This window comes from Lissotriton helveticus, chromosome 8 (assembly GCF_964261635.1).
Source record: "Lissotriton helveticus chromosome 8, aLisHel1.1, whole genome shotgun sequence".
NCBI lineage: Eukaryota > Metazoa > Chordata > Amphibia > Caudata > Salamandridae > Lissotriton > Lissotriton helveticus.
This window is the reverse complement of record NC_136069.1, coordinates 1,059,042,787-1,059,059,147: the sequence shown is the minus strand read 5'-3', so window position 1 is coordinate 1,059,059,147 and position 16,361 is coordinate 1,059,042,787. Positions and strand designations below refer to the sequence as shown.

The 16,361-nt window shown below is 46.1% G+C and overlaps 1 protein-coding gene across 1 annotated transcript in view; it reads left to right on the top strand.

Moving 5' to 3' along the window:
* The window catches only part of CFAP47 (cilia and flagella associated protein 47), a 2,858,849-nt gene that overhangs the window by 69,224 nt on the left and 2,773,264 nt on the right, over positions 1-16,361 (top strand). The window contains exon 6 of the mRNA XM_078657910.1: positions 4,690-4,850. Coding sequence (XP_078514036.1) covers positions 4,690-4,850 — 161 coding nt within the window. The remainder of the gene's footprint in view (positions 1-4,689; positions 4,851-16,361) is intronic.

Below are 16,361 nucleotides of genomic sequence, written 5' to 3'. Positions count from 1 at the left end.
AACTTCGGCCTCAGATATTTCCATCTCCATACCTTCGCTCTGTATTGATGAGAGAGACGGTAGGGAGATCTGGTCCGACCATGTATCCCTTACCAGCTGATCATCCGGGGTATCTTCCCTATATATCCCCTTAAAAAACTCCCTAAAAGCAGTGCCTATCTCCTGATTAGAAATCCTGGCTGCGCTCTCACCTTCAACCTTAATTTCTCTGATGTAATTTTGGGCCTGATCTGCCTTAACCTTCCATGCCAATATCTTGCCCGCAGCCTCTCCGAATTCAAAATGGGAGATCTTACTCGCCTCCCATCTCTTCGAGGCTCTTTCTTGTAGTATGCTCTCTAATTGATTTTTCAGTTCGCCCAGATTTTTTTGGTCGTCGGGTGATCCAATTGATGCCCCAAGCCTCTGCTCAATGATCTCCATTTCCTGCTGAAGATTCTTGATCTTCCTTCGATACATACTATGCCGGTAGGAGGCTCTGTTTGTTATGCATCCTCTCAGAAATGCTTTCAGAGTCTCCCAAACCGTATCTAGTGCTGTAGAATCTAAATTTACATCCAAGAACAAAGTTGTTTCGCTCACCAAAAACCTAACTTCCTCTTCTTCTAATAGGATAGTACGATCGAATGACCAAGATGGATGTTTAGTTTGGGGTACAAGTTTGAGAGCAAACGAAAGAGCTGAATGGTCCGATAGGTGAGAGGGAAGATAGTTTATCACAGAAGGGGAATTTTTAAGACAATAACTAAATAGCCCGAAGTCGATTCTAGATTTGTGTTTGTATTTGAGGTTCCTGTAAGAAACCCCTAATTTAGTACCCGCCTTTTCTCTCCATAGGTCTGCCAGACCCAGCTGTGTCATTATTCCTTTAAGGGACTGTCTGGATTTGGAAGGCATGTAGGCTCTAGAGTTGGTAGATTTATCTAATTTTGGGTTAAGTACGATGTTAAAATCCCTGGCCTAAATGATAGGAACTTGAGAGGTCATCAAATGGTTCCTTAATATCTCTAAGTAGGACGGATCATCAATATTAGGTCCGTAATATCCGACTAAGTTACACACCCAACCGTCAATGGACATATTCACCAAAAGCTTTCTTCCGCTCTGATATTCCTTATCTAGGATAATAATATAATAATAGGTAATAGATAATAATAGATAATCTAGGATCTGAGCCTTCGCTGATTTTTTACATATTAGGAGTATTCCTCTGATATTGGCATTATGGTCAGTGCTGATAAATTTGTCTATCCATCTCTGCCTTTTTAAAAGAATATTGGCCTCAGCTTTTAGAAGATGTGTTTCCTGGATGACGATGATCTGTGCGGGGGAATCTCGTAAGTATTGTAAAATGCGCTCTCTTCTGCCCCTCACGCGCAGACCATCGACATTCCATGACAAGAATTTAACAGATGTCATCGTCTGGTGTCTATCTTCTTTCCCATTTCCTTCCACCTAAAAAAAATTATTCTATATATTTTTTTTTTTATCCCAAACTTGGCAGTATACCCCACTAGGGCACAAAACAAGTCTTGGAAGGCCTGACTCCTGAGGATTTTTGACTTTTTTATTCTATTCCCCCCCCACACCCTCCTCCCCACCCTTGAAGAACCCTCCCATACTTACTCCGACCAGATGTGAGGCCGGATTTGCGTCTTATAACACCATTCCCTCCTGCACCGCTAAATGCCCCTTAAACCCATCTGGAGCAAACACATGTGATTAGTTATTTTTTTCCATTTCTCATTCTTCATTTTTCACCCTTAAACTCTTTTATTTTTTTTTCCCTTCACATCTTTTCTATTACTTTTGTATGTTTTTTTTTTAACCTCTATACTCGACCCTAGCGTGCTCAGATCACATTACAGGTCAGAGCGTTGGATGGCATGTGAAGAGGGAAATGGTAACACAATCAACTGATATATCCTATCTATAGGTGGAGAGTATGGGCAACAAGGCCCAACCCGCTTTAATTGTTCCACTACTAAACTCGACCCTGAGAGTGATTAATAATGGATTCCAACAACTCAGTCTTCCTTTAACGATTTTGATTTTAATGAGAGATTTAAAATGTTCTCTTTCAGATAGTACGTAAGAAAATTAATCAAGATCTTCCTAGGCTTTGTTCTGCCAGGATTCCAACGAAAGGGGTCGCGATGAATTCGTTGTACATCTTTGTCTAGCTCCTCGACAGATTCCTCGAGACTAAGGGAGTCCTTCAATATTTTAATTACAAAGGCCTTGAGGTCCCCCCTTCCTTCCCCTCTGGTATCTTCAGGAGTCGCAGGTTGTTTCGCCGCGAATAGTTTTCCAATGTTCCGACTCTCTCTTTCATGGCATCTCCTTCCCTCCGTAGATTTTGGATCTTTAGTTCGGCTACTTCCAGGCTTGCCATTCATCAGCTCCCTTCTCTAGACTGATTAACTTCTCTTGACCTGTTGGGTCTTGCATGCACCCCACATTGTCTTCAACACTTATGGCTGGGAGAGGCGGTAACTCAGCCAAATCTGGGGCTAGTGTAAGAGTTTTACTCTTGATTTTATCAGTAAGAATGCCCGAAGATGTAGGTGTAGGTGTATTCGGGAGAGATGTAGGTGATTGAACGGAATTATCTGGGGTTTTGGCAGGTAGCAAATCCAACACCTGGGGCAGAACTTTGAAGTATGAGCGCAATGAGGGGGTAATCTTTCCTGTGGCACTAGTTGAACTTAAGATATTAGGCCCCTTTTTAGGACCACCCTTGTTTTTTTTGCCCCTAACCTCAGCCTTACTACTATTTGCCCTTTGGTTGAGCCTGGTACTTTCTATACCAGAGGTAGAAGATTCCGCTGATTCGGCACCCTCTGTAATGGGGGATTCTGAGACTTGTAGTTCCCTTACAGTCTTCTGATTCTTCCCCCGCTTCCCACTCGTGCTCTTGGAGTTTACTTTCCGATTAGAGGCTTTCTTGCTACTAATTTTATCTGCCTCCGTATCTCCATCAACTCCCCCAACTTCCTTTGTGGGATCCACTGTCACAATGGGAGTATGTCCAGCCTTTTTTTCTGTATAGATTTTCTCCTGGCCCCCTTCTCTACCACTGAGGTCACAAGCCTGTTGCGAGGGAGTCTGCTGCAGCTGTTGACCCGCGCTCAGCCCAGCTTACCTTGAAGGAGCCCCCGAGCCGTACGACCTCGGCGGAGCTCCACGGCTGCGTTCTGCCACCGACTCCACGGAGGCAGCGAGCCAGGGGGGAGGGGTCGGGAAACAGCGCCTGCACTGCGGCACATCCGTAAGTCCCACGGAAAGACGGCAGGAAAAAGACACCGAAGAAGCAAAGAAGCAGAACAAACTAGAAGCGTCTCCACTGACCGCACGAAACGGGAGACGATTACGTGACTCGAGGCTCCATTCAGCGCTCCAGAAGGGCAGCAGCACCGCAGTGCATCAGCGGAACGGCGTCTGACGTGCGCGCCGCACTAGCCTGCAGCCGCCATGTTCTTCCCAAACTTTACCTGCCACTTTTATATACATTTGAACCTAGTATTAATTTCTTGTGTGTTGCAAAGTGTCCTCTAAGTGACTGCCACACCCTTTTACAAATGGCATGATTTAACGTGAAACATACATCTTTGTCTTTAAATGCCTGCACATATTAGGGATTTACAGCTTTCCAAAAAAAAAACCTTGTTTTTGATCAAAGGCAACTGTTAAGTGACACTGATTTGAAACCTTACAGATATGCAGTTCTCCCAGTGCAGTGCAGTGGATTGCCTTGTGAGCGAAACATTGAGCTTTAAAGGATATTCTTCCTACTACCAGTAGGTACTATATGGTATTGAGGGCAGGGTTATGTGGTCCCATCTATTCCGGCTTTGAACTTGTCTGGTAGCAACATTCTGAACTCTGAGTTAGTTGGAGTTTTTTTGTGAAAAACCCTGGCCTGCTAGAAATGACGTTTGGTATAGCTACCACTCACCCCAACTCTGAGTCCTTAGGTTAAGATGTTTAAAACCTGCGAACACTAGCTCTTTTAATTCTCAGCAAATAGCACTTTTGTCACCATTCATTTCCGGAAATATTTTAGTAAAATAGACTCCTTTATGAGGTACATTTTGTGTTTTTCCCCTCATCTGTTTTTTAGCCCTTATTTGGAAATTAATTGGCCTTCTCTTTTATGATTTTAAATCATTTGTTTCAATTATGCAAATAGTAAGTGAGGAGTATGATGGTTGTCCTCCAACTTGAAAATATGTGATTGAGAGCCAACACTCAAGTAAGCCTTCGTGCTGGAACTGAACAGAAAGTCCAGTGTGGATAAGGGAGGTCAGAGCCGTTTCAGGATCTGTCGTGACTAAGTGCTATGATTATGGAAAATATTTTAAGCTTGTGTTGGTCTTACTCTTTCTTTAATGCCTCCTGCTGCATCTTAAAATGCTGCTTCTTATGTATGTTCTTACTTTTACTCTTTTCCCTCCTGCTGCATCTTAAAATGATGCTTGTTATGTTCTTACTTTTACGTTTTTTGTCTAGCATTCTTCTATAGCCCTGATAGCATAAACTGTGCTCCTTTTTCTCTTGTGTTTACTATTCTACTTCAGTATTTATTACCAAATTCTCCGGTGAAGATGGTCACACAAGTGAAATGAAGTGTGTTTCTCATTGTGTCTGTTTTTTCTGTTATTGCAATTTGACACCTTTTTTCTTCAGGGTACAGATATTTTTAAAGGTACAGACGCCCTTTTGCAAAACCCAGGAATATTAAACCGGCAAAGAAACCAGGATCCTGCAAATCTGATCTTCTGTATACCCAACCAAGGGATTTTGCTGCCATTTCAGAGGACTAAAGTGACCCTGTGTTTCAGTCCAAAGTAAGTGTTCGAAACTATTATTGATTTTCCATCTTAGTGAATGAAAGTAATTTGGGTAGGTAGCACAATGGTTTTCAGTTCCTTGCAAATATGCTTGCTGAGGAAAACACTAGCATGACATCCTTAACATGGTAAATCTGAGAAAGTAAAGAAAAAAGTAACTGTTGTGTTAGATGTTTGTTTTCCACTAATGTAAAACTGTAACTAGTTGAGTATATTTCTTTGCATGGTTCATATGAGTGAAAAGACACTTTAAACATTTTTTTGTTGAACGAATACTGGCAGAATCCTGTGTGCAGTGTGCTTATAATAAGCCAGATAAAGTTATCTTTAAATGCAAGGCGCGATTTGGTGTGACATCATTTTTGGTAATGAACCAAGACCTAAATAACAAACCTAGGCTTCTATATGTGTGTTAAAGATGATCTTCAGGTGGTCATTAATGACTAGATTGATGGAGACACTCAGGGCCTAACATTCCGCCTGCAGCAGGTCCTGCTGCAGACCAGTAATGTAAAGGCGGTTATGTATGGCTTATCGGTCCCAAGGAGGAAACCAGAGCCCATCAAAATCCCACTAATTTGTTTGCACAGGGCACTAAAGCACATTAAATGGTTCAAAAGAATAACCCTGGAAACTCCCATTTGAAGGGCACATGGATGCCTCCAGTTTCGAATCTGAAGGGGGTTTGAATGGTGGGACCTGATTGGCATCTCTAAAGTTGGCGCGCAATGGGATAGGACGCATATTAAACCATTTGTCTAGTTGGCGGAGGAATACATGCTGCAGGGTTCCTAATTCCTTCTCTATTTGCAATTTAGGCATGCACTCCACTGATTTCACCACTCCCTGTCAACGGTCCCTGAATTCAACCTGCTTGAACCCAAGATTGTTATTGGAAAACTCACGTCGAAAGACATATATACCTCTTATATAGATCACTAGTGGTCAACTCCCCAGATCCACTGCTACAGCTATGTACCAAACGGCAGACAGATGTTGGCACCATTGATCATGAGGACTTGGTGGGGAGGAGGCCAATTTGGCCGTTGGATGTGTGGCCATATCCGCCAAATTGAGACTGATACAATTCAAGGTGCTTCATAATACCTACTAAGACCCTTTCAGGCTTTGGCATATGGGGAGGAGAAGAAACTCTTGCTCATGTTGTAATGAAGATTGTGGTAGTTTCTTCCATATGATATGGGCATGTTTGAAGAATGCCCAATATTAGTCTGACATTTATTCTACACTGAACAAAATAGAGGTACACCCTGTATGGCCTTACCCAAAACATCATAGTTTTGAAATAGAAGGATGCTGCATTAGAGTCAGAGGGAGACAACCTTTTGGTGTTTTGGGGTCTTTTAGTGACAAAAAGGGACTTTGCTAGTCGATGGAACCTCCTGATGTTGCTGAGTGGATATGGTGTCACATGGCCAGGTTAGCCCGGGAAAAAACACTGCCATTTTTGACATGCACATGTTTACTAAGTTGCCTTCTTTTCTACAGAATGGTTTTTGATACGCAACTGCTTGCGTGACAGTGCAGAATTAGTTACTCTGAAACCACATTGCTTACAATTCCACTTCACTATCACGACACCTTGAACATTTAATACAAGGCCTGAACATACATTGTACTAATATTGTTGTGTGTTATTCATCCGTAAGGCAACATGGCTATCACAAGAGAAGAAATAATGTCAACCTGGCTGAAGCTTCGACATGGAAGCATGGATACTGTTATTATAAATACACATATAAATACACACTCATTTCGTATTCAAATCAGAGGAGCACTCTGCTGTAATTGCAAGATCGTTGTTGTTGGAGCCTCAACCCTGCTGATTCCTGTTTACCCTCTGCGAGGAGGGATCTCCCTCTTGTGATCAAGACAAGGACCTTCATACACTTACCATCAGGTAAGAATTAGATCATCCAGTAGAGGATTCTTGGCAGAACATCCGCTATAGGCACCATATGAAGAATTCATAATACCTTTAACATGCCAAGAATACAAAAATTGGTTTGATGGCGCCCTACCACACACAACAAACAATGTTAGACGAGGCCTCCTTCCCTGAGGGAACGACATGGTCAGTCTTAGCCAGATACACACCACATCCTGATGTCGATAATTTGACAACAGCACAAGTGCTTAGATTATATAAACATGTATTACCAATTTACAGATGTTTGACACAGTTCGATAGGCGAGCATTGACTTTAACGTCTTAACCGCAGCAGCAATTCCGCCGCGGTGAGGGTGTTCTAAAGGGTGGGCGGGGCTGCAACGGCCAACGGTCGTTTGCAGCACCAGGGACGGGAGCACGGAATGGGTTAAATCCTGCTTGGAGTGCTCAAGCTGCACAACCACAATTGGCCACACCAGACATCAGCCCACATACCCTAAATGCAGACATGGGTGAGAGTCTACTCAGACAGGAAAATATTCCATTTTGGATTGCACAAAAATAAGTAATCTTGAAGAGTCTCCATACAGAAACTGCAGGAAAAAAACACAGGATTCTAATAATTTTCTTGCAAATGGGTATGGCTCCCCGTGGAAGAATGCAGCACTTGGGGTAGAGGTTTTGCTTCAGTATATACCAGTTCTCCTTCATTAGCTGTTTTGCCAGAAGTGCATAAACAGATCCAAATGAGTACAGGGCAGGAACTGCCCTGGATTTAGGGATGAAACTGATGGGCAATTTTGCCGCTGTATCCTCCATTATGTTAAGTAACCTAAATGGGGAAACTGCAGCATTGGCTATATGCCAGCATTTAAGGTATCTAGCTCCGGGAAAACAGAAGCTTGAATTATCTAAAATTATCGAGGAGGCAAATGCAACACTAGGTAGAGATAATTTGGGAGCCAAATCTGGTAAACCACAACTGAAGAGTCATTCTGAGAAGGATAACTCTAAGCAAGCACCTGAGTCTTCTACAAAGAAGAAGTGGGATAATTAGAAAAATAAAGACTAAACAAAATCGCTGTGTGGGTCTCCGCAACACAAAGCCACGGAAAAGCTCTATAACCTGCGTAACCTGATAATATTAGACCGCCTCACAGGTATTAGGATACTGATACACGTTCATCTCTTTCCATTCAGAAGTCATCTGTAAAATGTTTGGAGAGCAGTGGATGGTCAAAGCGCAGATCAGAGGAGTATGTGAAGCCAAAGAAGGAATTGCAACGCTCATCTGACTGTAGCATTAAACAGGAAGACCAACCTAAAACATCTAAATCTCAATTCAAAAGAAGATGGTAGCTGGACTTAAGGTCAAGCATGCCACAGATCTTCTGAATGGGGAATGGGCTCTGACCATGCTGGACAGTGCTGTAGACGTCAGGACAGTTCACCAGTACCTGATGGATTGTCTGGTGGCAGTAGCGCTGAGTGACTATATTGAGGTGGAAACACTGGATACAAGGGTCATTTTCCCAAATCGTCTAGGGGAGATGCAACTCCAGATGGAGGGAGCCATACAAAGAACCATTACATTTCTCTTTTGAGAAAATCAGTCATTCCGCTATGGCGTTCTCTTGGCCGTAAAGGATTGGCCAACAGGGGTTGTCGTGGACTGCTCAAACGTAGAAACAGTAATTTATCTTGCTTCCTCAACCTCTTTCCAGAACACAGAAAAACATTCCTATGCCAAGGGGTCAGCATTCGCGCAAGCTCCAGCATTCTACCCCAACTATGATGATGGTTCCCCTTATCATGAGAAACCACTGAGATTGGCCCCACAACCTCAAAGACCATACCCCATTAAAAACGAGGCTAAAAAACTAGTTAGGGAAATTCTCCAACAAATTGAATAACAGGGTTTAATAGAATGTTGCACCACGTCAATGAATAATCCCAGACCATTTATATCATCTTGTATTAGAATACAGACATTTAAACACAGCTACCTACTCGCACATTTGCAGTACAAAACGCACACAGTGCTGCACTTATGAACAAAGGAGAAATTACAACACCACACTAGATATCTCAAATGGATTTGTCTGCCAAAATATAGCCCATGAAAGCAGGTATTTGACTGAATTTACAACACTGGGTTCTAAGCGGGAAATTTGTCCATTACCTCAGGGGTATAAGAATATCCCTGGGCTGTTTTCAGATCGAGTAACAGAACCTTTACACCAGTTTGATGTCCAACCATTGTCCTATGTTGATGACATATATTTAACGGATGATGATCTTTCAGTACACTTGACAAAAGTAGATCGCATAGTTCTGGGATTTGCTCACATGGGCTATAAATGTAACCTTAGAAATTCAAAGATTGCTCACCTCAATGTCCTGTTTCTGGGATACGAGCAGTCAAATGAAGGCAAAAGCCTTGCAATACATTTCTTAGAGAAGTATGCTTTCTTACAACCTCCAACTATGTTGAAGAGGTTACAATCCACATTGAGTTTCCTACATTTTGGCATAACCTACATTCTAGATGACACAGAACGGGTACAACCATTCTACGACTTGACTCATCAAGATTTCTGAAGCACACACTGGACCTTTGAACATACAAACATACTACGTTCCGTACAAGCTGAAATGCTAACTTCAATACTCCTACACACACATGTAGACAAAACATACCTGGCATTCCGGGTAATTGCAGGGGTAACAGGTTACACCTATGCTACATTCAATGAAGGTGAAACTGTACCAATTGCATATAAATCACATTTATACAGCAATTCCAAAATGCATTTTGCACTGACAGAAACAATACTGACAGTGGTCCAAGCCTCACAGGCCATCACAATGGCCAGTGTGCCAAATACAAAAGTATTACATCCACATTGAATACAGTGGGATAACTAACTCACCCCAACAGATGTAGACTACAGATTTGACTCTACACCACAATCACAAGCCTTTTTACAATAGGAACACAAATATCCTTTGGTTACCGAAATAATGCCTCTGGATCAGTACGATTACATAATCTATACTGATCGTTTTGCCCAGCCTGCCTAATCTATACTGATCGTTCTGCCCAGCCGGCCCTGGGGACAAAGCAGAAATATTCATCAGCATGCACTGCTGTAGAGGGGCACATGCAGGATGGAGAATTCCAACCTGAAAAGACCTATACACAGTCACTCGGTGACTACACAGCATAGCTGGCTAAACTTAGGGTTCTAATTCTGCCACTGGAAAATACCAATCCAGGATTTCCCACACTGATAGTGTGCAATTTGTATTCTATATACAGTCTTCTAATGAGTAGCTATACTACTGGAGCCAGAATGGATTCAGAGATTCAAAGGGTGCACAGTAAAGCACAATATGCTTTGGAAACAAGTGGCTAAGCTGAAAGAGTGCTTGCCACGGACTCAGGTTATTCATACCTTGAGTCACCAATGTGTTGGCATACACGCTGCAGAGAATTTCATGGCTGATCAAGCCTCAAAAGTAACAGTGCAAACTGCTGCTGTCACTTCAATTATTTTTTCAAGTACGAGAACAGACGCAGACATCATGATGGCTGTAAACACTGCATGCAGTGACGGCCACCTGCCAAAAGGCTTTCCACTCAAGTACTTCTACTAGTTATTAGCAAAATGTACCGTTTACTCACAATCCTGTATTGGGGGATAGAGTAATACCAAATTCAGACCACAGTTTAGGTTTCATTATAGCTGCACATGAGGGTCTTGCATGCACACATGCTGGGGTTACTGCTACAATTTCATTATTGCAGCAATGCTATTGGTGGCTGGTCTCTAAAAACAGACCAAGGACTTTAACCTGAAAGGCGACCTCTGCAGCAGATGAAGTATTCCACCATGCACGTCCACCACAGACACCTCTACTGATTTCACACAAACCTCTGACTTTTATTTATCTGCACCATTGTGGCCCTTTGTCATCAGATGGGTTTTACAAGTATATCTTGGTTGCAGTGGACTCCTGCTGTCGACACCCATGGGTATGGCCATAGCGGTCAGTTGACACCCAAACCTTTATAAAGGATCTCCAAGTTTTTATCGGGACATACACAGTTGTCATACGGCATTCCGTCTATTGTTTGTTTTCAGGGCTTACAAATATGCCATGTGAAGTTTGAGTGTGGCCCTGTGATATTCTTCTCCATACCATCCCAAGGGAAATTCAGTCATGGAGAGAAAAAAACGGTACTTAAAGCAGTCTTTAACAACTAGGGTACTAGGCTCAGGTCGCAGTTGGGTCCATCCTCGATGAAAGGTCCAGAGGGCATAGAACAATCTGCCTAGAAAATCCCTGTGTGGTCAGACTCCCTATACTATTCGTTTAGGGGTGAAAATATGGGCCCTAGAGCTTTACAGTTCCAGCACAGTGGTGGCTAACACCATTTGACATAAATAGACGTCTGGCTATTTTACACGAACTGAACAATTTCCAGGATGAACGAAGCAACACCCAACTAAAACGAACTGCCACTGGTGAAGTGAAGAAAGTGCCAGCAGCTCCTGGTTAGATCCCGAAGATTGGCGCTCTGTACCTGTCCTAGCTGTTGAAGGTACCAGACTGTACTTATTCCGCCTCTTGCTAGCTGCAGAAACAAGAGATTCGTCTTCATTGATCTGATCAAACCACACTATGTGGCTGATTCTCAACAGTAGGCCGTGTGGGCTCCTGGGTAATTACCTGCCTCCTCTCACTACCATACAGGGAGTTCCAATGGAAGCTTTGGAAGCTGATGAAGCATCCTCTTCCCAAGGGGAGATAGCAGTAACCAACAATGAAGTATCCCTTCTACCTGTTAATACAACTTCTGTACAATTGACTAGTACAGAAAAACATATTTCAATTCAGTATCCTGACACAAATGCTATTTATGTAAATTTACCACGGATCGAGTCATCTTCTAGTTCTACAAAACCTGCAGAGCTGCCAAAAATAGATTGGACTGCCTCTGGCTATTACATCTACTTTCATGACTTTTCCTCAGATTCATCTGGTTCACCAGCACCTCCACGTCTGCCATTTCGGATGAGACTGCGTGTTTTCTATCCTTGGCTGAAAAAAACATCCTTTATTTATTTATTTATTTTTATTTAGCAACTTGTATAGCGCAGACTAAAACCCGAAGGTGTCAAGGCGCCTATCAAACAGATCAAAAGCGGGCAGTCATGCACTTACATGTACGCTTGAACAAAGAGGCGTGTTTTAAGGGATGCTCTGAAAGTTTGAAGGGAGGGGAGGGACCTAAGTTCTAATGGAAGATCGTTCCACCATTTAGGGGCCAAGAGGGAAAAAGCCTTACCACCCCATCTGGCTTTCCGAATCCGGGGGATGTGGAGGAAAGAGTGATTGGAGGAGCGGAGGCTCCTGCCAGGGTTGTAGTATGTCAGGATGGCTCTGATCCCTGTGGGGCTGCTTTTGGCCAAGGCTTTATAGACCATACACATGGACTTAAAAACAATCCGCTCCTTAATCGGAAGCCAATGCAGCTGCTTCCTGGCCAGCGTGGCCGAAGAGCGACAAGGGAGATCAAGGACAAATCTAGCTGCCGCATTCTGGACTACCTGCAAGCGCTGCATCTGACTTTTACTCAGTCCAGCATACAGCGCATTGCAGTAGTCCAGACGCGATCCCAAAAGGGCGACAGCAAGTTGTCTTCTTGCCGGCTGGGAAAGGTAGTTCCTTATTTTCCTGAGAACATGAATTATGCCCCAACAGGTCGATACCGTCCTGTTGACTTGCTGGCGCATATCCAGGATAGGGTCAATCATTACCCCAAGATTTTTAGCTGAAGAAGTAGGTTTGGGGCACAGACCAAGGGAGTCAGGCCACCACTCCATGGACCAGATATCTTCCCTTCCACCAAACACCATCACCTCGGTCTTCTCCCCATTCAATTTGAGTGAGTTGTATATCATCCACTGGCCGACGGCCTCCATACAGGATCTAAATATGGAGGCGGTCAGCTCAATTGACTGGGAGAGAGACACGAGGATCTGCGTGTCGTCCGCGTAGGAGACTACCTCCATCCCAAAAGATCTAATAAGTGCACCTCCAGTGCAACACCAAGTGTTCCTCCAGGGATACACCGTTCGGTTACAATTGTGTTACTTCCTTGGTCCTTTGGATTCGGTTATTGACAGTCCATTTCCTGCTCCTGAGCAGCCACTATCTCCCAGAATGCTATGCTGTACAACTGGTGAACTTGGTTCATCATCACAAAAGCGTGAAGAGACCTTTCCCTAGAGAACGTTTCAGCTGTTCCAGTTCTGTAGTAGGGGATCTCTGTGTATAGTCATAATCTAGTGAATAGTCCCGCCCATGTGCGAGGACCCCGGCAATCAAAAATAATCTCTTAAGTTGTCAAAAAATTGCAGAACTGCAAAGACACTTAAGAGAAAATTTAAAGACAAATAATGCAGCCTATATCCACAGGCTACACTGTCCAGTACTTCAACTAGAAATTCCACCAAAAATCCACAAACAGCAATGCCTGTCCAGATTTCCCTTGCTTTTACTGCAAAGCCCCTCAGAAATGATAGAGAGGAAGGTCTGGACAGACAAGCCCCATAGGCTGCCATTATGTGGTTTAAATAGGATACTGTGCCTTTAAGAGAATCTTCCAGAACTTTCTCCCAGTATCCCAGAATGCATAGCAGGTCCAACTTACTTTCAGTTCTTTTTTCCGGCTCCTGCTTACAGGACCCTGTGCATTGAGCTCTCCCTTGTTCAAGGGTTTATTGGAGTTTTTTGTTCACTTTTTTTTGGCTAAAAGTGTTCCCATTTGATTCTTGGTGCTTCCTTTTCACTTCTGTGTGTTTTTTCAGGCTTTTAGGGATCTAAAATGCCTGCTTTGTTCGACAAGTGCCCAGCATGTGGAAGGAAGAAGGCCAAGTCGGATCCACACGACGTCTGCATCCTTTGCCTTCCTGAAGAGCATGTCCCTGAGGATTGTGACATCTGCCAGACCTTTTCTACAAGGACTCTGAGGGACAGGCTGAAGATTAGGCTCCAAGGCCTGGAGGAGAGGCGACTGCAGGCTGCAGGTGGGTCTGGGCAGGCTGGGAAGGCTCCCTCTGCCCCTGCTGAGGCCTCTGGGGGGCTCCCCAGAGGCAGGAGTGCCAGCAAAAGGTCCCGGTCTCCGTCGACGTCGATAGCATCGACGACGACGTCGAGAGGGATGACGACGGTGTGTTCCCTTTCTCCCCGGGGCTCCGGGTCGAGGCAGCGTGGAAGATCGACGTCGAGAGGCCTGGGTAGGCTGCCGTCGAGATCACCGCCGACGGCGTCGTCGAAGTCGTCGACGTCGGAGTCGACGCATCGCCGTCGACGAAGAAGGCACCGGCGCTCGCCGTCGAAGCGACACCGCCGGTCGCCGTCGACCAGATCGCCGTCAAGGTGATCCTCGACGTCGAGGAGGAAACGGTCGACGACGAAGAAGAGTCGACGCTCGACGTCGAGGTCTGACCGTTCGTCGTCGAGAGGACGACGTTCGGCGTCGAGGAAGAAGCGCTCGACGTCGAGGAGACGGCGTTCGATGCCGGAGTCGAGGGATCGGCGTTCCAGGTCTGGAAAACGACGCTCGACGTCGAGCAGGAAGAGATCGGCGTCCTCAAGGGGCTCTACCTCCCCTAAGCGGCGCAGGAGAGATTCTGGCGTGAAAAGTCACGCTGGATCCGGGGAAGGACGTCGGAGGCGTCGCTCACGCTCTGGAGGGTCTGGTTCGCAGGCCCCTCCCCCGAAGAAGTCACCGGGTTCGGTGTACTCGGTGGTATATACACCGCCACGGCCTACAACTCCTCCGCCCCTCCCGAAGGAGGCTCCCCCTGTTACTCCTCCTCTGCCTCCTCTTCCTCCGCTTCCGCCTACAGGTCAACCTCCGCCGCCGGTTCCCCCACATGGTCCGGCGCCGTTGCCAGAGAAGCCTCCGGTCAGGCCACCGAGGTCGGTGTCGTTGCCTCTGCTTCCGACACCTCCCAAGGGGACTCCGACTCCGAAGCCCCGGGATAGACCACGGAAGACACCTCCACGGAAGTCGCCTCCACGGAAGCCGGTGGAGCGCCCACGTGCAGGGAGGTCGCGCTCTCGTTCCTGGAAGAAGGGAACATTCGCGCCACAGGTCCTCCACACGATCCGGGCAGCGCCACAGGAGGCGTAGATCTCGTTCACGGACCAGGTCGTCGGGGACCAGGGATTACTCCCCGACCTTGTCAGATTCCCCGGATACGAGGGTTTCGCCAATTGACGATCTGGTGTCCTTCCAGGACGTGCTGTTACGTGGGGCAGCGAAGTTGAGCATTGCCTTGACGGTGCCCACTCCCAAGACTTCAGTCATCTTCGAGACACTACACCAGAAGCACTTGTCTCGACCGCTGTTGCCACTAGTGCCGGGTCTGGAGGAACCGGCCACAGACCTCTTCCTCACTCCTGCGATGGCTAGGGCGGCACCCTCTAGGCTACAGAAGAAGTACCGGGCTCCGGACTCGGACCCGGCCTTTCTGAGAAAGGAACCCACTCCGGATTCGGTGATTGTGACGGTGGCGCGCAAACAGCACGCCACCACGCCTTCCTCCACGGTTCCACCGGATAAGGAGTCTAGGTGGTTGGATTCATCTGGGAGGAAGGTTTGTGGGACCTCGGCGACCTCAATGAAGGCTGCTAGTGCCACCGCCTTGATGGGTCGGTATGACAGAGCCCTTTGGGAATCCCTTCAGCAATTTGTGGAACTTCTACCGCAGGACAAGCGGGAAGACTTTCAGGAGGTGCTGAACGAAGGGATGTTGGTGGCAAACCAAGTCATCAGCGCTGCAGCTGACTCTTCCCTACTGGCGGCGCATGGTTTCTGTCACGGAATCAACCAACGGAGGCATGCATGGCTGCGTCTCACGTCCCTGAAACCGGACGCTCAACAAAGGGTCGCCAACCTTCCATTCTCTGGCGAGACCCTCTTTGGAAAGCACGCTGACGATGAGATGGCCCGCATGAAGGCGGAGGCCGAGACTCTCACAGCAGTGGGTTTGGAGAAACCCAAGGAGACGAAGAAGATGTACCGTCCGTTCCAGCGGCGGTTCGGTGGCCAGGGCAGGGGACGTGGCCAGTCTTCTGGACAGCAGCAGCAACAGCAACAGCAGCAGTTCAGGAGGCCATTCCAAAAGCGCCAGAGGGGCAGAGGTGGCCATCAGTCGGCACCAGCGACCAAAGGCCCGGCCGGGTCTAGGCCCTGAGCGCTTACTTCCCCTACGACTGTTACCCGCTCCGGTGGGGGGAAGCATTCAATCTTTTCTGGCAGAGTGGAGAAAAATTACTCAGGACAAGTGGGTGCTGAATATTGTTTGCAGTGGATACAGTCTTCGGTTCACCAGCCCGCCTCCGTCGATTCCTCCGGTAGGCTCTCAGTATCAACTGCGAGAACTCCAGGCGGAGGATGATATCCTTTTAAGGAAAAGGGCGATAGAAGATGTACCTCTGTCTCAAAGGGGAAGAGGTCTGTACTCCCGGTTCTTCCTGGTTCGCAAAAAGGACAAGAACGAGTTCAGGCCCAT